General features: G+C 32.5%; 1 protein-coding gene and 1 long non-coding RNA gene across 4 annotated transcripts; both read right to left on the reverse strand.

Annotated features, from left to right (window-relative positions):
- Nucleotides 1-985: 985 nt before the first annotated feature.
- LOC133310793 (uncharacterized) lies at nt 986-8822 on the reverse strand. The gene is made up of 5 exons (XR_009751494.1): nt 8710-8822; nt 7580-7642; nt 3727-3825; nt 1795-1908; nt 986-1428 (listed from the first exon to the last, which is right to left on the reverse strand). It is a non-coding gene; the product is annotated as an uncharacterized LOC133310793 (long non-coding RNA).
- A 4264-nt stretch (nt 8823-13086) lies between these two features.
- LOC133310797 (uncharacterized) lies at nt 13087-22449 on the reverse strand. Of its 3 annotated transcripts, none has more exons than XM_061511782.1 (9): nt 22280-22449; nt 20173-20591; nt 19943-20079; nt 19041-19154; nt 18871-18954; nt 16307-16463; nt 15080-15240; nt 14847-14973; nt 13087-14725 (listed from the first exon to the last, which is right to left on the reverse strand). In XM_061511782.1, the coding sequence occupies exons 2-9, from the start codon at nt 20488-20490 to the stop codon at nt 13460-13462; spliced, it is 2364 nt and encodes a 787-aa protein (XP_061367766.1). In that variant the 5' UTR covers nt 20491-20591; nt 22280-22449; the 3' UTR covers nt 13087-13459. The 3 variants fall into 3 exon arrangements, with proteins under 3 accessions (XP_061367766.1, XP_061367769.1, XP_061367767.1); XM_061511785.1 differs by lacking the exon at nt 22280-22449 and adding an exon at nt 22174-22188; XM_061511783.1 differs by lacking the exon at nt 22280-22449 and adding an exon at nt 22058-22067.
- Nucleotides 22450-24363: the final 1914 nt, after the last annotated feature.

Genomic DNA, 24363 nt, shown 5'->3' on the forward strand with positions numbered 1-24363 from the left:
TCTTGTACTACTAAATAAAGCTATTTTTTATTTTTATTGATTCTATTATGCCAAAAGGAAAAAAAATTCTCATATTATCCTCAAAAAAATTTAGTTTTCCTTTATTAGTTCATAAGATTGAAAGACAATACTAAAGATTCCACCACTTGATACACATTATGATACATTTGGAATGGTTATGAATATTATGTATCTTATGCTTCAAGTGTTTGTTATATGCATTTTATTCTAGTCATATATTTCATTTGATATTTTAGGACCAAAGCACATTATTTGTGATACTTCTAATTCCTTACTTTTTTTTATATCTTTTGGTCATGAATTTAATTGTAGCTGATTCATGCATTTTTTATTGCTCAATGTTATATTAGGCTTTTGATATTATTACCTGTCAATCATTTCGAATACAGTCATACTTGTATAACATAAATTATTCACCTATTTATACTTTGTCTATAGATTTGGGAAACCTATGGACCATATAGCTTAATATAATTTATATCTTATAGGTTTTGTGACTATGTACCATATAATTTTAAGTTATACTGTTAAGAGAATTTTATATCACTTATGTTCATAAATATTAGTCTTGATCTCATTTATTCTTACCATATAAACCCAGAAAAAGAACAAGAAGAAAAATGAAGAAGCTTTCGGGTTTCTTTATTACTCATCAAAAAGATTCAGAGAGAAAACAATGTTTAAGTATAAAAGTCAAGACTAAAAACTAAAAAGCTAAAGTTCATAAAAGTAAACTTACAATCAGTCCATAAAATTAACTATGGTTACACTAACTATGGTTACAATAACACAAACTAGAGTAAACTAAAAATAAAAGTTATTTTTATACGTATTACTCCCCCTCAAGATGAGTTGTGGATGTCCAACACTGCCATCTTGGACAATAGAGTGAACAAGGCAGAAGCTAACAAAGCCTTTTTCAAAGTGGCAAATGGCAATCAATCTCTATGTGTTTAGTCCTCTCATGGAAGGTGGGATTTGAGGCAATATGAATAGCATCCTGATTGTCACAAAAAATAGAGCACAAGAGAAATCAACAAAGCCAAGATCAGTTAATAATTGAGATATTCAACTTAATTTAGTATCAGTGGTTGCCATTGCCCTGTACTCGTCTTCAACGAAGCTTCTAGAGACTGTTGTTTGCTTTTTAACCTTCCACGATATTAAGGAATCTCTAAGAAAAATGAAAAAAGCAGTGACTGATCTTCTGGTGTCAAGATATCCTCCTCAAATGACTATCATGTGAAATTTACACGAGAGGATACACTCTCACCAATAAAACAGGAGATTCAAATTGTAAACCCATAATTCAACTTGCCTGTGGGTGGAACAGGGGGGTCATCAACCAAATTCGTAGCAGGAATGGGTGGATGTTCCAGACCTCCAGTGATATCCTCGCATACCAACCTAAGCAAAGTATAAAAGATGTTAGCCTAATATAATTGGGATAAAGCATATTAAATATTCAATTTACAAAAGTTTCTTCATTGATTAATGATGGGCCTTCAATAAATATCCAAGCCCATTAGTTATCATTTGTTAGGATTAGAATATATAGACATTTAGGGTGAGGTTTCATTATGCATGTTTTCAGATAAATTGGAGTGGGGAATTGGGAGAGGAAATAAGGATGCTCTCAAGGCTAGGGATGTTGCCTTGGAGTGGACTTTTTCCTCTAGGTGTCTTTCTATGTTTGCATTACTGTAATTTGTTGTTAATCTTTATCTGATTTCATTTTATATCAGTGTTATTTTTCTGGGTTCCATCAATTACCCTCGTATTTCTGCAGGTGACTGAGGTATGCGACCATGAGTGAAATAAACTTGTCATCACAACAAAATAAGCTAAGATCCTTTAAAGCCCCACTGCTTGGATTGCAAAATCACCCTAAAGGAAACAGATGAAATATGACTATCAATATGAATCTAGATAAAGAGAATTACAACAAAAAAGATCATGACTATACACAGCTCTACAACTAGTCATTTGAATACCTACAAAACGAACACTAAACTGGGGAAAGTAAGAAAACTTCTTTTTGATTAAAAAAATCATGGGACACAAGACACATATAACATAGGAATAAGCTAAATGCTAGTGGGTTACTAGCTGTCAGATATCAATCTCACTTCTCTTTCTTTAAAAATTGCTATAATGAACTTTGTAGCATTTTCTTTGTATATAACTAAAGTATAGGAAATCACAAGAGTTGGCAAGAATACATGTTAAGTAAATAAATACTGTTACATATTTGTGTGTTCTAGTTAATTTTGTAGTTCAGTTAGATTACTTATTCTTTTATACTTGTATTAGAGCTATATAAATATGAACTTGTAGAATTTATCTCTTTGATAAAACTAGAACAGCCTTGACAGATTGGTCAGGGCACTTTCATGCTCAAACTCTTTGGGTTTATCTCATCTCTATTAACCAAACCCATTCTTAGACCTTCACCAAACAACTAAGGCTTTTAGGTTTATTACTATTTTTGCATCACCAAAACTTTTTTGTAAGGCAAATACTTTCCTATGGAACACTTATTTAGCAGCTCTTGGTTGGTGAGGCACTGTGTGTGACCCTCTACTTTAAGGCAGTCTTAATGGTTCGTTATGAATGTTTTGATGAAAACAAGATGAAAACAAGAAAGTTGAAATCTTGTGGCAGCATGCAATTTATGCAGTTCTATAGTGTAATTCAATAGAGGAGAACACTTATATTTTCAAGTTTACCCTTTTCCCCTTTACTCTTAAACTTGTTATGCATGGGATAGGATTTTGTTTATGGCTGCTTTAGGTGCTATTCCCATAAGGCCATAACTATTTCCATTTCCAATTTACAGAGCAAGGGACTGGCTTTTTTGTTGTATCTGGACTCCATTTTTCGTCTAGAAGCACCTTGTTGCCAAGGTCAACTCGAGGCTCAAGGGGGAATCAGTCCTACACCCGAAGGGTATAGCGAAACCCCACTTACATCTTTCTACCCCCAAAACCTCCCAAAAAAATAATCAATATCTAAACAAGTAAATGGGTAAGAATTAAAGTGTTACAAACCCAATCTAAGAAATCAAATAGCAACAAAATATATGGATGGGTCGTTGCTTTTTCCCATAGTTAAGCTATTACGTTCACATGTTTAAACCAGAATTCAACATCCCCATTATTTCACTTTGAAAATATATCAAGTCACTATGTCACAACTACATTACTGTTGGTCAGTCCTGAGGAATGTATCATAGCCATAAAAATTTATTTAGCTTCTTCACTTCTCCATTTTTTTTTATTTTTTATTTTTTTTTGGTACATTGCCAGGAGGTATCCCCATTCAACCTTCTCCGGGCACCATGCCCTCAAGGTACGGCCCGTTTAGGCTAGCCCCTCATTGTAACAGTGGGTGCACTAAGCTTCGCAACCGGAGAAAGGACGAGACTAATCCCCTAACCGAAGATTTTTAGCTTATCCTCTGGCCTCCAAAGATTTTCCAAGAAACTGCTTGAGGCAGGGTTTGATCCCTGCACCAAGCAATCCCTTGGAAGCTCAGCTGCCAACTGAGCTACCCTTGGGGGTTCACTTCTCCATTTTCATATATAATTCCTTCTAATTAAATTCCAACCTCTGCTTTATGATAAATTTGTAGTGATTTTACCAAACACAGACAATAAAACAAGAAAACATTTTCTAGATGAAATTAGAACAAATATAATTGAACCTGATTAGTGGTTAATGTAGACTGCCCTTCAAGTCTCCTAAGTCGAAATTTATATACTATAAATCCAGATATTCCCTTTTCTGGCCAATAGTTGACAACCTGCAAAACATGAAAAGAAAGGGCATAAAAGATTTGAAGTATCACCCAAAAATTGGAAGTAAATCCTGTCTCCATATTCCATATCAATCTGTTTCACCAGTTAAAAAGTGCAATTTTAGAGACCAGAGTAAATGCACTTACGGTAACAACTAAGAATTCAAATTGCAAGAAATTTAACATCAATGCTAGCTCCTGAAACCAATTGTTTCAGGTGCCAAAATCAATCATGAAAAGAAAGCTTCAATTCCTTTCTCAACAAATTATTACTAATAGATTGCCTTTGATAAACAGTTGGAGAAGAGAAAGAGGGATTTTATCCCAACGACATCAGATGGAAAAGATTTGTGGACTTGCTGTTGACAATGTCATTTTCAAGACGAGATTATATATTATATCAATGCAGTATTATGCAAATATATTGGTAAAGAAGAAATAGTCTGTTAGCAGCAGATCCCTAAGTTGCACTAGAATAGATAAACTGAAGAATGCCTCGGGAATTTTGTGAGATTGCCTATAAAATTAAATGAAGAGTTCAATTAAACTTCACTTATACCCCCAATATGATATGGAACAGAATGCTGGGAAGCGAATGGAAACTATAAGTAAAAGATATAGGTTATTTAAATAAAAAATGTTATGAAGGATGAGTGCGCATACCGGGGTTGAAAAGATCTAAAATGAGATCATTAGGAAGAAGGTTGGAGTACCTTCTATAAAGGAAAAAAATGGTGGAAAAAAAAACCATTTAAGATGGTTCCCTCATGTTAGACAACATATTAGGATCTGGTCATCCAATGTGAAATTACGAAGGATGCCCCTTTAAATAGATGTGTCAAGTGTTTTTTGCTTTCAAAATACTTTGAATTTGATAAGACACAATACAACCAGTAAAATTTTAATGGCCCAAGTGCCTTGTTGCACCTAATTACGTCCAAAAATAATCCAATTGAAATCTTAAATAATTGACCCAGTTTGGTGGACATTTCAATAGTCCAAGTCCAACCACTAAGGGCACCTACTTCCAAGAAAAAATGCAAGTATAGTGAAAAATAAATATGCAGAAGACAGCAAATATTGAACATCGCTTGAGGAGAGAGACCAAAGTATCTGTAAATCAATTAGGGTTTATGCAAGGAAGATGTACCATGAAAACCATTTTCTTGTTGCGACAATTAACAGAAAGATATTAAGAAAAAAATAAGGATTTACAAAGGGTGTTTAAAGATCTTGAGCAGGCAGACAATAGGATTCCAAGAAAGGTTCTATGGTGGGTTCTTGAGAAAAAAAAGTACCATCATAATATGTCAATGCAATCAAAGATATGTATAATGGTACTACTACATGTATGAAAACTTGTACTGGAACATCAGATTGTTTTCCTATCACGGTAAGTGTACACTAAGGTTCTCCTCTAAGTCTTTATCTTTTTGCCCAAGTTATGGATGAACTAAGAAAAGATATTCAAAAGAAAGTGTCATGATGTATGCCTTTTACAGATGATATTGTGCTTATTGATGAGACCAAGGCTGGTCTTAATAGAAAACTAAAATCGTGGAGAAACATGTTACAGTCTAAAGGATTTACATTAAGCTGGAGCAAGACTAAGTATATGCAGTGTGATTTTTCTCCAGTAAAAGATGGAGATCAAGATTATATGCATATGCTTGGACAAGACATTTATGGCTAACCAGTCTAGAATCCAAACTCCATTTCCATTTCATAGCTTCTTCATTTTTATGGTCCTGTTTTTAATTTTGACATATAAATTTGATTTATTTATTGATAATCATATAAATGTAGCTGTGTCACAGAAAGAAGTCACTTTTATCATTATCTTAAATTGAAAATTTTGAACCACTACTATGTGGTGTTGTGGAAACAGAAAAGAATAAGGAGTGCAATTTACGAAACTCCACAAAATGACATTTGCATGATTGCAACTCACATAGTGCAGGAGAATATGTGAACTTAACAAACCTGAAAGACATGCAATCTGTTGGTGTTTTCTGAAGTTCCCTTGATTCATTCACTTGATCTTGATCCTGCCCTCTATTATTAATATTTGGAACTGCATTGGACTTGGGAAACTCAACAAGTTTGGAGTACTTAGCATAGTTGATCAATCTGGTATCATCAACAAAAACACTTCTGTCAAGCTTCCTAGGATCAATTACAGATTGAGGATCACGGGTAGTCATGCACACAGCTGTTGAAGTCTGAGAGTAGCACATAAAATCCTTTCTCATTTTCCTGTTACTGGTTTTCATGCTCATCATAGGTTACTACACAGAAAAGTGAGTCTTTTGAGTTAGGGGAATATTAGTGTTCAACAAAAAGTGCAAGCTAAGAAGGAAGTAAACGAGGGTATGATGTTAAAATATATTAGTATTGCAATGCTAATGCTGGTTTTCTGAGTGGGAGAGAATTGGAGAAAGTGACAATCCCATGAGCACTTCAAAAGGAGTTAGATTTAGCTAATAGTTCAAGCAATTCTAAAGGAAAAATAATGGTATACAGGTTGAAATTGAACTTGTAACAAAACTGAAATATATATACAACAATCATGTCAACCCGAAAAGAGATAATGGACATCTCAAAAACCCTTCCTAGCAAGGTTAGTGGTGGGTGTATGTGAGAAAGAGACAGAGAAGAGTTAAGTTTCACTTTATACAAAAAAAAGAAAAAAACTACTCCCCGTTAAACCCGACTAAACTTCAAAAAAAAAAAAAAATCATTGACAGCATTCACGTGTTCTTTGCTTTTTTTCTTTTTTTCTTTTTTGCTTTTCTGGTTTCCCACCATTTTTTTAAGACCAATATCTTCTTCTCTATGATTGTTTCAGACCTAGAACATTGAAAGGGTAAAACAAAAAAAAATAAGAAACAGGGAAATTTTCAAAGCAAAGAACACGACACAGCTGTTCATGGAAAAGTTAACATCGCTTATCAACGAATGGTGGCAGGTGGCAGCTTGCAGCTCAATTCCGATCACTAATGTCCAGATTGCAGCTCGAATAGATACTGACCATTGACTAAGGTCAATGAGTTAGAGAATTAGGAATCTGTATTGGTACGAGACTGTACATTACAGCTTATAAATATATGAGAAATATAATTGGGATGACATTATATAAGGAAAAGAAAAGGAAAAAGTTAGTTCATATAATTACATAGAGTAATATTTTCACACTATCAGAGTAATGCTTCCGTAAATTATAATAGATTATGATGCGCTTAATACCACAAGGTGTTATAACTGACTATGCTTCCTTTCATATGGGCTTTTGGTGTTTACTATGGGCCGATTAATCTTTTGTTCCTCTTGTTGTTTGCATATGATCGTTGAGCTGTTGTTCCCCATTTTCTCAACAATGCGCAAAGTTTTCAATATTTAAACTTTTACAGATGCTCAGCAATACTTACAGCTCATCTCTTGAATAGAACAGAGAGTGAAGTGTTACAATAATTACATCCACTAAATTGACAAGAAAACTAATTTTCTCACACCATAAACCAAGCTTTATGAAATCAGGCAAATTAATCTGTAAACAATGTTATGGTTGCCACGAATAGAATCTAGACCTACGTTAACAATAAGTATACTTGCAACTTCCAACTGAATACAGATTTTTATGAGTCCAGAACAAAAATGTAATTAAATTTGTCATTAAATCAAATCCGAAGCATTCAACTCTTGAGTCCAAATAGTTACATAGCTCTAGCATTCCACTCATCAAAGCAGTAACAGCTCTTACCTTGATGAATTTTTTTGAATATTTGGAAGGCCACTCATCTCATCCTCATCATTTACAGCAGACCTACATGCACATTTATATCATTACAATAACCAGAGAAGGTACTTATATGAGTGTAATCATTGCAACGAAGTACAATTCAAAGCTGAAGCAGTTCTACACATTGAGACATGGATAATTAGCACAACATCAAATAAACTATTTTGTAAATAGAAGGATAAAATAATAAATTAACCATTTTTAGGGCACTTCACTTGCATTCTGAAATTAATTCCTGCCAGCAACTTATAACAGAACTTGGATCAAATCATTTTGTTACACTTGTATGCTTCTAACATTAAAATAACTTTTGCATATTAAAATTTACATTTTCATATTATTTCGTGAACTTTTAAAATACCAACAATTAGCTGGTGTCCTCTAACTACAGCCACCTATCTTGCAGATTTCAAAATGAAGGTAACATCAAGTGTATAAGGGTCCAACAAATATAAAACTTAAATGAACATTAGGTCTATAAACTGGGGTTCAGCTCAGCATATGAAATGTGTACCTGTCAAAAACATATAACAGCCCTATTAGCCTTACAATTTTTTATACCATGAATTTCATGCATATATTTCCTATAGTGGTAGAAATGGCAAAACTCAGTCTAAAGCTCAAACCAAGAAAAGCTTGATAATCTATACGCACAAAATCATTTCACACCAATTAATATGAATTAGAGTCTTTTAACACAAAAACCTATCAAAGTATCCTATTTAAATAAGTACTAATAAAAGAAAAAACAGGGAAAATTATAACAAGGGAACTATGGTATTTATAGCATTAGGGTCTTTTTTAATATACAAATATAAATAATTAAAAAAAAAAACTTATATTGTCATCCTGACAGCTGCATGATAATCAGAGATTGCATGTTATCAAATCTTTGGAAACTTCAATATAACTTATCAGAATGTATGCAGTAAAGATAACTAAACCATGCCACAGTGGCCTCACCTTTTATACTTTGTTACAGTCCATGTACCCCAAAAATATCTTTCAACTCAAAAAAAAAATCCCCACAAGCTTAGTCGTTTTACTATATATAGATACTCAATCCACATTCCAATGTAACATAGTCTCACCTTAAGAACCATGAAAATCCCACTTTCAACCCTGCAAGTGTTCCATATCTTCAGCCCATGTGCCCCATTCAGGCCATCAAAGCCAATGTCATGGGAAGAGAGTGTTCCATATCTTGCGGACATTGTCATCCTGGAATGCTGTGATGGAGCAAAGTAAACTTCAAAGCACACATTGCTTTTTAAAAGTTGAAACCAACCCAAAATGTGTGACATTTATCCCAAAAAAAATAAATTACATAGCTCTTGAAGTGAAACTCAAATGAAAAAAGAAACAATCATACGTTAAATTTGTTGAAGGATTGCATATTAAATAATACAGTATTTAATACATTTTATTGTAAAAATTGTTCAAAAATTTAGGCACAAAAATTAATTAATTGCAATTTAAACAAATAATTATGAATTTATTACTGTTTTGAAATTATTTACTCGTGTATTGCAATGTGTCATGCTCTGATTGAGCGTAACCACTCACGCCTAACCTAAATTAGGTATGACTCGTCTGATGTTGACATGTGATATAAAAAATTTATAATTTAACTATAAAATTTTTACTTTTGTATAATCAAGACTGATTTAATATTGTTAGTTAACTAAATTGGTTCATAATTGGATACTTAAATTACTGATTTAGTATTGTTAGTTAACTAAATTGGTTCATAATTGGATACTTAAATTTCAAAACTAAAAATATTTCAATATAACAATAACTTCAAAGCACACATTGCTTTTTAAAAGTTGAAACCAACCCAAAATGTGTGACATTTATCCCAAAAAAAATAAATTACATAGCTCTTGAAGTGAAACTCAAATGAAAAAAGAAACAATCATACGTTAAATTTGTTGAAGGATTGCATATTAAATAATACAGTATTTAATACATTTTATTGTAAAAATTGTTCAAAAATTTAGGCACAAAAATTAATTAATTGCAATTTAAACAAATAATTATGAATTTATTACTGTTTTAAAATTATTTACTCGTGTATTGCAACGTGTCATGCTCTGATTGAGCGTAACCACTCACGCCTAACCTAAATTAGGCATGACTCGTCTGATGTTGACATGTGATACAAAAAATTTATAATTTAACTATAAAATTTTTACTTTTGTATAATCAATACTGATTTAATATTGTTAGTTAACTAAATTGGTTCATAATTGGATACTTAGATTATTGATTTAGTATTGTTAGTTAACTAAATTGGTTCATAATTGGATACTTAAATTTCAAAACTAAAAATATTTCAATATAACAATAACTTCAAAGCACACATTGCTTTTTAAAAGTTGAAACCAACCCAAAATGTGTGACACTTTTCCCAAAAGAAATAGATTACATAGCTCTTGAAGTGAAACTCAAATGAAAAAAGAAACAATCATACGTTAAATTTGTTGAAGGATTGCATATTAAATAATACAGTATTTAATACATTTTATTGTAAAAATTGTTCAAAAATTTAGGCACAAAAATTAATTAATTGCAATTTAAACAAATAATTATGAATTTATTACTGTTTTGAAATTATTTACTCGTGTATTGCAATGTATCATGCTCTGATTGAGCGTAACCACTCACGCCTAACCTAAATTAGGCATGACTCGTCTGATCTTAACATGTGATACAAAAAATTTATAATTTAACTATAAAATTTTTACTTTTGTATAATCAATACTGATTTAATATTGTTAGTTAACTATATATATATATATATATATATATATATATATATATATATTAATTTAACAAATAAAAATGGATTTGTATAAGATAACTTTTTTTTTTTGGTAAGCATTGTAGGATAACTTTAATTCACCGGAAGTTAAACTAATTTTTTTTTTTTTTGGTAACTGCTTATATATAGGTGATTTAAATATAATAAAGAAGGGATTTGGTTAAGCGTATTTTAGAGGAAAAAGTAAAAAAAAAATTCAATTATGAATAAAATTAGATTTTAATATAATTAGATATATGAACATGCATAATACAATATAAATTTATTAAAATTAATTCTGTTAATTGTTTATTAATTGGTTAAATTATGTTTTTGAAATGAATTTCTCAATTTTTTATTTGTAGATAATTGATTTATGAAACCTTTTACATTATACGTGGTAAATTTTATTTTATTCACTTACACCTCGTAGAAGATATGAGTGAAGACGAGATTTGATCACAAAATTTTACAACTAACCCTAAAAGATTTTAACAATCAAGTTAGTTAGTATCTAAATTGGATCTCTTTATCATAGAGAAGCTACATCCAATGGTTATAATGATGCTATATTTATCCCAAACAAAATGATAATGATGCTATTTGATATTGATAGACAAAATAACTAAAGTTAAAATAATTTGAAAATACTAAAAAACAAAAAACTTTTTGATAAGTAAAATGGACTATAGGTTAATTTAAGTCTCTATTAACTTATCAAAATACAATTGGTAAGCTGATTTGTCCCATGTCACCATGGATTTACCAATTGCTAAATTAGGGTGGGTTTGTTTCGAGATCTCAAATCAATTTTGGCAACTTTGTCAATAATTACAAACTCAGACGTGAACATCATTAGTAATATGTTTTTAAAAATTGAATTAAACTCAGTTTGATCATTATTAGTCACATTCAGGGGCGGAGCTCCTAAACTTTGATTATTTTATTATTATATATATAAATGATATTTTTCTAATAATAATAAATTATTAGCTCTAATAGTTAATTCCCCCTAAGAAATATTTATAATAATTAATTTATTTTGTTATTCCTAATAACACTTGTAACTTTGGTATTTTGCCCCATCACAAAAAAATTCCTAGTTCGACACTGGTCACATTACGCAATTTGACCATCAATTTATGAGTTAAAAAAAAAGAGTATATATATAAAAAGGTTCCAGCTGTTGGCAGCTGTGATGCACGGACACGAACACGGGACACGGGACACGACACGACACGCCGACACGTTAATTCTAAAAAATGTCATATTTGGACACGTTGGGACACGTTTTGATATTAAATAAAAATTTTAATGTATATAATATGATTTATATTTAATACATATAAGAATCCATAATAAGTCATATAACCAATTAAATATTTAAATTTTATTACATAAATATAAGTATAAATAATTTTTCGTAGTTTGTTAATTTTTAATGTCAAATTTTATAACAGGAAAAAAATTAATTTATGAATTATTTCTTTTATATTTAGTTAACAAAAAAAAATTAAGATTTAAAAAAAATAAAAAAATAAAAAAATAAATAAAAAAATAAAAAAAACGTGTCCGAGCGTGTCCCCAAATATTGACCGCGTGTCCTCAAATATTGACCGCGTGTTGGAACGTGTCGGAGAGTTGACCACGTGTCCTCAAATGTTTACCGCGTGTCGGACGCGTGTCCGAGCATGTCCGTGTCGAACACGTGTCCGACACGTAAGTTTCCAAAGAAAAAGCGTGTCCGTGCATGGGAGGTTGGCAGTGAGGTCTAGGAATGGAGGCCATGAGCCCAGCCCATAAAAGATACTGATGTACATTATTTCATATTGGTAGATATTAGTATAAAAACGTGGATTAGAGGATCAAAGTCTGTTTTATGATCACGGGAGAGCTGGGTTAGGTAGGGCATTTGTTGCTTGAAATATATATATATATATATATATATATATATATATATATATATATATATATATATATATATATAGAGGCAGAATCCATTGACACGAGTGTCAAATTTTAAATTTGACACCTCATCTGATAGTTGTTAGATAAAAAAAGATCAATTGTGTCACATGCTTGCAAATCAGAGTCGTTGATCTTTTTTGATCTAACGACTATCAGATGAGGTGTCAAATTTAAAATTTAAAATTTGACACTGGTGTCAAAGGTATTGCAGTAAACCCAATACTCAATTATATATATATATATATATATATATATATATATATATATATATAATATGGGTTTTATAATTCTCATTCAACATGAGAATTAAAACTTTCCTACACACCCTTCGATTTTCGTGCTGACATGGGTCTTACATATAATTTTTTCTAATACATGGATCCCACATGTTTTTTATCTCTACAACATGAGATTTCAATTCTCCTTCAACATGAGAATTATAAAACCCTTCTTTTTTTACTTAAAAATAATGTAACAATATATAAAAATCATAAATGTATTATTTTAGGACTATTCACTCATTACTTTAAAAAATCAGAAACATTTAAATTCTTTAAATTAACTGTTTTAAATTGATCCGCATCAACTTTAGTGTTAAAATAATAATAATATTAATAATTAAAAATAATTATTTGTCCACGTTCTATAACTTAAATTTGGTTGCAGGTAACAATCATACCCCAAAAAGACCATTTATTCAGCATTATAAACACAACGAAATTATGAAAAAGAACAAAAATGTAGCTCAAAAATAGGCACCTACCATCACCTTCCAAAATTATTGAAGAATATCTCTCAAGAAACATAAGAAAAACAAAAATAAGAATGAAATATGTAACTTGCCTAACAACCTCAAATTCTTGAAGCTTCACCTAATACCTGGCTTTCTCTTTCCAGCCATCTGACATCTAGATATGTACATGTTATTGTGTTGACCATGGTATAGGTATTTACAAGAAACTATCTCATCTCAGGGTATATATATTCCTTCTATTGATCTTGCTCCATTTCTTTTCACTATCAATCTATCTCTGAACCCCAGATAGCTAACAATGGTTGAACATAATTTACCGGTTCCATGACCTCAAGTATGGCTTTCCCATTTGATCATGTAAAGCGGGATTCTGAGGCTGCAAGCTCATCCATGCCATATCATCAGGCACCAGAGCATTAGGTGCCTCACGTCCACTGAAGTAATCTAATGGATGAGAAGATGGGGATACAACAGCATTGATCCTGGGTGTACTTGCATCTACTACTCCAAAGGTTCTTGGAGCAAGGAACTGGTCACTGTGTCTCACTGACTCATAAGGACTACCTGAACGTAATTGGCTACAATGAGATAAAATACTAAATAAGCTTTGATCTGAGTTCCCTCCAGTGCCAAGGCTCTGACTAGATAGACTCCCACCATCAGATCCATTCCAGCCACCACGAACTTGATGTTCAGCAGAAAGCCAATGCTGACCAATGAAATCTCCAGTATTCACATGAGATTGGGAAGGTGCTACCATGGGAGGAGGAGGAGGAGGATTAGCAGCCCAATCAGTAATATTTACTGCAGATAATGGATCTTGCCTGGGCATTAAGTATCTTCCTCCATCAGAATAAATATTATCTGACATGTTTTCTGGTATGAAAACCTCACTAGATCTTCTCTGCCCTTGATCCAATTTGAGGGGTGTTTGCGATGGCTCCTTAAAATGACTAAAAAGTTGGCCATCCCCCATCATAACGTTGTTTGAAGTCTGGAAAACTCTTTCTTGTTCGTGATGATAGGACTTGACCCCCTTTCCCTTGAAGAGAGACTGAAGCAAGTCAATTCGATCCTGGCTCGGGTAAGAACTGAAGGAATCATCATTTGACTGTCTGTGTAACAACTCTTTACCGGTGTCTCCTTGATGTAAATCAGAATCTAGACCAATTAGTCCGGTTGGTTGCTCTTCATCAACTTGTGATAGCCCATTGGCTGTGTACCCATGGGTCACGGCAGAATCATAGTAAGAATGTGGCATTCTAACTGCTTGCCAGGCATGACAATCAGAAGAAAAAGGAGCTCCTTCACTAATAGGAACATCCTGAGAGTTCATAATCCTTGAATACTCAGATTTATTCTGTGAAGCATCGTCTGAGTTTGGTAAAATATTTTTTTCTGAATCCATACTCAAGTGGTTGAGCTCGTCATCGCCACTATGATAAGAATTATGCAGGGAATGGTTCTCTGGGGATCTAGCAATAGAATCTTCATCATCTTCCAAGCTAGACTGATCATTTAGACCACCATCCTCCTCCTGATCCTGAGGCTGGATCCCTGAGCTCAAAATATCCTTATCCTGTGTGAAAAATTATAATTGGAAAGGTTTTAACAAAACCATTAAGAAAAATGCCCACTATTAGGCAAAAAGGGTCAAGAAATAACCAAGGATCTTCCAAAAAGGAAACACTACTACAAACCTCTACCAGTGGCTTCGATTTATCCTTCATCTCAACTAACAAAGAATTTCTCATTGCATGTTTCTGTATCAATCTCTCTTTCCAGTTTGCATATGCCACAGGGAGGTCTTTGTTCACCAATTGCAACCTATAAAATCTTTTCTGGTAAGCGATAATGGTGAAAAAAATTAAAATGTACTGTATTGAAAGATAATAATCTGACAGACAAAGATAGCCCTCAGCATTGCACTAACCAGTGCTCATGCAACTTCTTCTGTTCTTCTTTGATAAATACTTCATATGGCTGCACATGAATGTTATCAAGGTCACCCAAAACATGGTTTAGAGTCCTAGACTGGATCCTGTTGCAAGATAGCTTCATACTCTTAAAAAGTTCATGCTGCGTCTTGCTAATCTGAAACAAAAGAAACAATCAGAAAATGCCTAGGAAATATTAATAACTATGCAACAAAAAATGCAAAAGTTTGCTTGGTTGCCGAATCTTAAAAGAAGAATATGCAAATAATATTGTTCTGAGTTATTTAGTCTATATTAGAAGTATATTCGGCAGAATTTAAAAATATCATATCAGAAGTTCTTATCAAATAAGCAAAACCAAGGTATATATAATAATATAGCAGTCTGCCTTCAAAGGCTTGCTCACTCTTCAATAAGTTAGTTGAAGTTTAACTTATCACAAATAATTTTGTGTAAGTGAGAACCAATTTTAAGAGGGCGACCCTAGAGCAATAATAAAGCTGCACCTTAGTGACTGAAAGGTCACCGGTTCGAATCCGGAAAATAGTCTCTTGCAAATATGCAAAGATAAGACTGAGCTATGAAGCACCGACACTTCAAAAATCCCGACGTGTCGTGTCCGACACTTTCCGACACTCTCGAACACTCCGACACTCCCCGACACTCCAACACGCGTTATAGAAATTCAAAAAAAAGTTCAAAGGTTATGTTGCGTTGAGTTTTGAGTTTCAACTATTAGATTCGTTAGATTACGATTACCATTTTATTGGGTTTAATATAAATATTTGGGATATCTTATGTTTCTTTACAAAATTTATGAATATTATAAGTTTAGATTTATATTTTTGTTAAATTATTAAATATTAAATATAATACATACTACATAAATTAAAAATATTATTTAATATCAAAACGTGTCCTAACGTGTCGAAATCTAACATTTTTTAGAATTAACGTGTCGGAGTGTCGTGTCGTGTCACGTGTCCCGTGTCAGTATCGGTGCTACATAGAGACTGAGTACGAGATTGCCTTCACCCCTACCCTTGCTAGTCAGGGTTTAATGGGGAGTGATTTTTTTATTTGAGAACAAATTTTATTATCCCTCTAATTACTGACAAGGACACTAATGAGATAGCTGACCCGGACACTAATGAGATAACTGACCCGGACACCAAGATGTTTATTCCTACCAATTTAGTATTGTTCAGAAGGGGGTGCCTAACCTTAATATATGACATATATTTGTCACCATCACTGGAATGAATGTTCAGCTTGTGTAGTTTGTCTCCTTTCTTAGGCCTTGCTCCCACATTATGCATATAATCTGAAGAAACCATCAAATTTTTAGGTTTACCTTTATCGAAGCCTTTGTCAAGCACCCTGCCAAACATTATTTCATAAACAGTTAATCGAGCATTAAAAAAGTAAAAGCTGATATACATATAAATGAATGAAAACATAACAAAGCCAAGTCAACCATCCACCATAAGATATAAAGCAAAACAGTGGCAGCAAGAGATATGCCACTACAAGACATACAAATAAGAAAACAGGAAAAATCTGTCCCAAATAACCACATGATTTAGTTATATACCTTTCCCATTTTACAACATATGACACAAACCTAATTATCATGTATACTCAGTTAAGTAATCACAACAAAAATTGTCTATGATCAAATTCAACATCTTAGAAACAATAAAGAAGAACAAACAAATATCTGAAGCAACCTTTACCAAAACCTACCAATATAAACTGCAGTGACAATAACAAAAGGATAATGAACCAAACTTCAATCAAAAAAGTTGTGTAGTCCAGCTATGAATTCTTTGGACAAAAATATGCCCAACAATTATTTATGTACACAAATGATACTTGTGTAAAGAGTGAAACAAACAATAAGCTACGATGAAATCTCTAGTAGAAGACCTATGCAACCTAAAGCACACAAATCAACACTTGATATGATACCTGAAAATTAAAACAGGCACAGTAATAACCAATGTTGTTAAGATTCTGTACAGGATCGGGAGAGGATTGTTGGATCGATAAGAATCGTAAGATCCTACTACTTAAGATATATATAATATATATATATATATATATATATATATATATATATATATATATATATCAACATCAACACCACCTTTATCCCAAACTAATTGGAGTCGGTGGTAGATGAACACAAATAAAAGATACGAAAGGGTTGAAAAAAGATAAGAAAATATCCCAAACTAATTGGAGTCGGTGGTAGATAAACTCAAATAAAAGATACGAAAGGGTTGAAAAAAGAAAAAAAATAAAAATAAATAAATAAAATAGTAACAATATATATATATATATATATATATATATATATATAAGTAATAAAAGAAGGGGGGAGATGAAGAGGAAAAGAACTAAAAAGGAACCATCTGGAATATAGGAATAACAACGGGTCTATCCCTCCGCCATGCTTATAGCTTTTCTCCATTCCGTTCTAAGGCATACCGTCCTCCAATCTATATCTCATTCCACTAAAACTTGTTTTACTACCTTCCCCCAATCTATATTGAATTTAATTAAAAACTTCAAATTATTAATAGTAATTTATTTAACAATCAATTTTTATTAATTATATAAAAAAATTAACCTCTTAATTGAAATAAAAAAAATAGAAAAGAGTGAAAGTAAAATTACAAATTTAGCTGAAAACAAAATGTAAATTTAAATATTAATAATAAAGAATAGCAAAGGAGAAGATTCCAAACTTGTGGACTATGCCACAATGGATATCTGGAACGTCATTTCCTCTCTCTGTTTCTATTTTTATGGGCTCATTGAAAAGATGATTCTCACTCTTACTCTCTTTCTTCCATGGTCGCATAGCAGTTGCCCCCTTTGTGACGACACTTTTAACTCTTTCCTTCTTCTCCTTCTCTCTTTCTCTCTTCTTTTTCTGGGTATTTTTGCAAAACATCTGAAGCAGAAGGATTTGCAAGCAGTAGAGAAAATTGTTTGCAGAAGAGGGTTTGGGTTTTTTCTTTTTTAAAACTCAATGGGATCAGTCGATTCCACAATCCCATGAGTTTGCACAGCAAACCTAGCGATCCTGCCTTCAATCAGTCTCGCTTGTAATTCAACTTGAAACCAATGGAAAAATTGTAGGATCTTGCGATCCCACGAGGAAGATCGTGAGTTTAACAACCATGGTAATAACAACCAACAAGCATAGCACAAGTGAAATGAACATTCAATAACAAAACCTTCGAACGTTGTTAACCAGTTGAGGGGATCACTGTTCCTAAACTATATATATATTTACCAAAGCTTCCGTTTTATCTTATTTTCCACTGAAAATCAATGCTAACCCCAAGTACTGAGTGAAATGATTTATTCAACATCACTTCAATTTAAAAAATATGATCATGAAAGGAAAGGTAAAACAGGACTACGTACTCTATCCATACTAGCTGAAGTTTCAAAATAACTAATAGATGATCAGATGCATCTGAGAATAAATTTTCAGGATTTCATCACCACAATTTTGAAACAATGACACCCCCCACTATTTTACAAAACTAATAGTTTAGAGGATGTCATTGATATATTCTAGTTATCTGCTCCCCTGCTTGTACGATTGTGTGCTATCTTTCTATAATGGATAACTACCTATAGTAAAGAAGGCATACTTCTTGTAAAAATATGGAATAAATCCTGTCCTTCTTACTCAGTACTTTTGTATGTATGCAAGAGTATGGTGCATGCAGATTGAAATATATAGAATTTAATCCAAGTGTCAAACCTCCAAGTCTTTTCCACAATTTCATTTTCTGAATCTTTGCAGCTTGCCCAACTCCTTTTCAACTTCATTAGAAATCCTATCATACTGCAAAAAGAAGAATGAGAACACATCAAGTATCGTGCCAAAAGACACAAATTCAGAATGCACACCAAAATAACTGCATGACTTACTCATTGTGATAATCATGTAACTGCGAGTAGTAAGCTCTTTTATCAGACTTCAGATGCTGTTCCTGGTTAACAATCGTATCTGGATGAAGATCACCTGAACAAAGTGAAGCACCCCTGCAAATATATATTACCACACATTTATCACTCTGAAAAAAAGAGAATAGTTTCATGAATGACCAGCAAACTACGGAAAATTTAATCCATGTTATAATAATACGGTGCTGAGATTACAGGGGAAAAAATCAGATTTTGCTGAGATTGAAATATGATAATGCCATAAAAACACTATTGATATACAATCATAGAATTGCCGTCAAATAAACATAAACCATAAAATATAATCATAAAACTATAAACAATGAATGAAAAGTAAATACAACCAAATTAGATCCCTAGAGTTACAAAAGTTCAACCAAACTAGAAACTTGTTGGTATGCTGTAAGATATAATTAAATCTAGATCAAATTTCACAAAATCAAACAAATAGGATCTATACCAAAATATGTAGTTGGAAAATCTGATTAACTAAACCACTTCCAATTAAACCCTACCTAGCAAGAGTGGGGTTAGGGCAATCCTTATATGCAGCCTTACCCTTGCATATTTGCAAAGAGATTATTTCCCGGATTCAAAACCTTGACTTTTCAATCACAAAGGAACAATTTTACCACTGCTCCAGACTCTCCCTCTGGAAAATCTGGTTAACTCAACACAAACAATAATAATAAGCCTGCTTACAATATTACGTCGATGTATAATACCTTAACAGTATCCAAATAAGAAATTGGCACATTTAGCATATATTTATGTGTGCACAGATGAATACAGTCAGATCAACCACACACATACTGAATACAGCAGATCTTGTCTCAAGAATGAAAATATTGAGAAAAAGATCTTGCCATTTCATGAAAGGGTTTCCAAAGTGAAAGTTGTCCCCAGAAAGTATTTCTTGGACAACTTGATGTGGATCTAAGTCACTAGGAAGAAATTGCATAAGAAGATTTCTCTCGTTGTCTGAAAGGTGTGTGTTCCAAACCTGCCAAAAGGTTCACAAAAGAATTTAGAATTAAGGGAAAAAATACTATTTTCAGCTGCAGATAGTCGGAACTGACTACAACATGATAGTTACCTCATACGAAATCACTTCATTTAAATTATCCAAGCCAAAAATTTCTTGAGGTATGGCAAGCACATCTGCCAAGATTTTGTGTCCATTAGGGACAAAATTAGCAAATGGTCTCATTTGTCTCCAACTGATGCCAATCTGTTCCCGCTTGGCAACAACCCTTTGCTGATTACCATCCCACTCAACAGAAACGTGAGATTTCATGGCTAAATCACTTCTCACTAGTCCCAAATTCTTTCTTTTAGTCCTGTGTTGCTCTGGATAACCACAACTAACCACGCTTGCACCATTTGATCGTTTTCTTCTCTGATCAGCAGCCATGGGCGCATAGGATGAAATGTTCTTCAACAAAACACTAAACAAGTATCAAGGAAAACTCCAATTTGCTCACTTTTAATGAACATCTTTCATCCATAAGCAACCTAACAAGTTCCAAAGGAAAAGAATCTGAATTATATAATAATTCTCCAAGTCCAAACCCAAACATTCAGAGAAGTTAGACATTATTTTCTATCTATACAATTGCAATTTCATTTGGTAAAATTCACTAATTGTATTAAAAGGTTTGAACTAAGCCATTCCCAGGTTTGAACAAAGCAAATCCATGCCCGTACCGGTTACCATAGAAATCAAGGTTCAGGGGTACAAAAATAGAGCATATTTGGTACATGAAATTGTCATTCCATTCCTACATCTATTCCACAGGAATAAGGACTGCTTAGTTCTTTAGAAAAAGATTCAACTCCGGACCTTGATTCCATAGCCATTCCAGAGAGGAGAGACAGGTGATGGAAAATGAGACTTTGGTGGTAGCTGTTGTCGTTATCATTGTTACAAAGAATTTTTATAACTTTCTACAAGACCCACATATCATATTGGAATAACATCAGCAGAAGTATGCAGCAGATGTTAACCAACACAAATCAGCCTCCCTAACAGGTAATTATAACAGAACTAGTAGTAGTTAATTGCGCCGCAATAGCGCCGCGAGTCACGTTGTATAGGCGTTGCGGTGCCTCACCACAAGAAATCGCTCCGCGCCGCACCAGAACGCAATAATGGTCATTGCGATCGCATTTGCGGCCATATTGCTGTCATAAGGCAAAATTTCAATTTTGTCCTAAATTTAAATGTGTAACAGAAAAAATTTAAGGGTTTTTTAGTCTCTCCGCGTATCTCTCTTCTACTATCTCTGCCTTTAAAAAATGTTTCTTTTTGTCATTATTTCTGTCATATATCTATTCCGCTATTTCTGCAACCGCAACCGCAACCCGCTATAACGCTATAGCGTTTTTCGGGGTTGGCCGCGACATGCCGCAATCCGCATTTGATAACTATGAGAACTACAACGCAACACACAATCACCAAATCCGAATGGTATGAGGGCGTGAATCCCACATTGGCCGGGAGTGAGACACAAAACTCCACTAAAAAGCCTTGTTATTTGGAGGGGGTTCTCCTCTACAAAAATTGGTATAAGAGGCCGCTTTGTCAGTCCAGTCTTTCCTATCCAACAAGGTTTGAAACACAGCACTAGAGCATGAGTCCCAAATTGGAACTCCCGTGTTTAACGTAGAGGCTCTCCCCCTTAAGTCCTTCACACCTAGCTTTAGTAGTTGTTGAATTTTCTATTATTTTAATAATCAATTTGAGAACAAGGAATTCACTTTATCATTCCCAATTTTCAATTTAGCATAATTTCTGTGTGCTTGTTTTGTTTCAACATCATATTCAATATCTAAATCCCCAAAAGAAGTAAACCTATTGCACAATTTTACTACCCTTACACTTCAGTCCCCCCTCTCTTCACAAAAAAAATTAAATGAAAAAAAATATCACCAAATAATTACCAGAAGAAGAAAAACATAAAAAAGATAGTAAACCTCACACATTGAAAGATTTCCTGCGAAGGTAACCCACGAACAACTAGCCCCGGGGTGGATGAAAAAAAAAACTACATATCGAAATTCAAAAATGACGAAGAAACCAAATATCAAAAGTTACCTTGTTTGGAATCTGAATAACGAAACCCTAAAGACCAGAGGTTTAAAACATACGTAAGATAATAATGAGAAGCTATCGTAATAAACAAATAAATAAATAAAATTACCAGTGAAAAATTGTGGGCGCTAGTGAGAGGGAAAGAAGAAGATAGTAATATGCAGAGCAAAAGGAAGGAAGAAAAATTCGGAGAAGGATTGAAATTGCAGAGAAGAAGATAACGATAACCTAAGAGCGAGAAAGAGAAGGAGAGAGAGAAGGTTGTTTCGGATTATACGATGGGGGTTTGAAGTAACGGAAAGAAGACACACCACAATTTTAGTGTTTGTGTTTGTGTGTCTCTGTGAGGATCAGAAGTGGGGGCTGTTTGACCCGTATCGGGTCAAACCTCGATGAATTTAATCATTTGTTAATTGTTATGGTCACTGCGAATATAATTTTTAATGGGGTGTTCAAATATTTTTTTATTAAAAAAATTGTTTAATTCAAAAAAAAGAAAATTGGAAATGGATCAAGGCCTAGTCGACAAGTACTAATTCTCTAATTTTTTTAAATTATTAAATTAAAAAAAATATGTGTCACGTGATGCTATTCATACATAGTAAATAATAATAAATAGTTTAATCTTTTGCACACACGTAACCGTGCGTGGAGCCAAACGAAAAAAGAAAAAGAAAGTCAATCTCATTTACTTTCATGTAAAAGCAGAAAATAAGGTATGTACCAAAAAAAAAAAAAAAACAGAAAATAAGGCTACTGATGGGCCTGAGTACACGTACTCGATCTTTTTTAGTATTATTTTAAGAAAAAATTTAAAGTTTTAATTTCGTAATTTATTTCGAATCGAATTAGTCGTAAAGTAATAAAATGATTGAAATATTTCTAAAAAAAAAAAAAAGGTTATATTCAGTTTTTAGAAAAAATATTAATTCATTTAAATTAATATATGAATAAAAAATTGATATCTCATTTTAAATTGGGTCCTATTGATAATTGGAATGAGTTACGAAGGATTATTGAATATTTTTTAATTTTACTTAAATTTAAAAATAAACATTCAAGACATGTGGTAATTACTTATATTAATATAAAGTCAACACTTTTCGTATGTGAAAAAAATGACAAAATTATTAAGGAAGTGTAGAGAGATTTAAACTTGAAATCGAATTAATGAAATTCATTAGAGCTTCGAATAATTGTTGGTATTTAAAAAAAAAAAATGATACTCCACCATAATCTAATTTAACATTTCCTTGCTCTTCTAAATTTGTTACGGAATAAACTCATATCTTAACCACCTACCCATGAATCTCTCAATAAATAATGACACAATTATCTTAACAGTATAAGATGATAAAAATAAGGAGATAAAACTCTTATCCCTACAAATAAGAGGTTAAATTCTACATTAACTTGGAGATCAAAAGGTAATCCCTATAAATAGAAGGCTAAAAACTCCCAGATACACATACTAAACTCATTTACTACTACTGCCAACACTGTATACACATCCACATCTTGGCTATAAACATATTGCGTGTGCACACTGATTGAGATATTGGCTATAAATCAACAAATATATTTATTTCTAAGATATCTCTGAGTGTATACCCTACAATATAATTCTACTGTTCTTCATTGAAAAAATATTTTTTGTTTTATTAAAAAATAATAATATAACTAAAACAATATATAAAAATCATAAATGTATTATTTTATCTCTATCCACTCGTTACTTTAAATTTTTTTGAAACAAATTTAAATTATTTAAACTAATTGTTTTAATTGATCCGCATCAAAAGTGTCATTGCTAATTTGCTAGTGTTTTAAAAAGAAAAGAAAGAATAACTTTTAATACTGTACACAAATTAAAATTTAGGGTGCAACTGATTACAATTATGTATTAGGAATAATATTTAGTTACAATAATAAGTATTTTTTTTTTGCTCTATTCTCAGATATTATCGATTGATATGACAGAGAAAAAATAATAATTTTACTATTATAACTATATATTACTGATGATATATAATTAAAATCAGTTGCTCCAAGAAACTTTTTTCTACGTAGATTTTCCAAAATTTATCACCAAGATATGTGTACTAAATGTAGGATAACGTCATATCCATCTAGACCGTCAAAGCATCATCGCTCCAATGAATCTAGACCATTAAAGCAACTGACCATTTACCA

Source organism: Gastrolobium bilobum, unplaced genomic scaffold (genome assembly GCF_033153095.1).
Source record: "Gastrolobium bilobum isolate Gb01-03AN ecotype WA unplaced genomic scaffold, APGP_CSIRO_Gbil_v1 utg131588, whole genome shotgun sequence".
NCBI classification, from domain to species: domain Eukaryota; kingdom Viridiplantae; phylum Streptophyta; class Magnoliopsida; order Fabales; family Fabaceae; genus Gastrolobium; species Gastrolobium bilobum.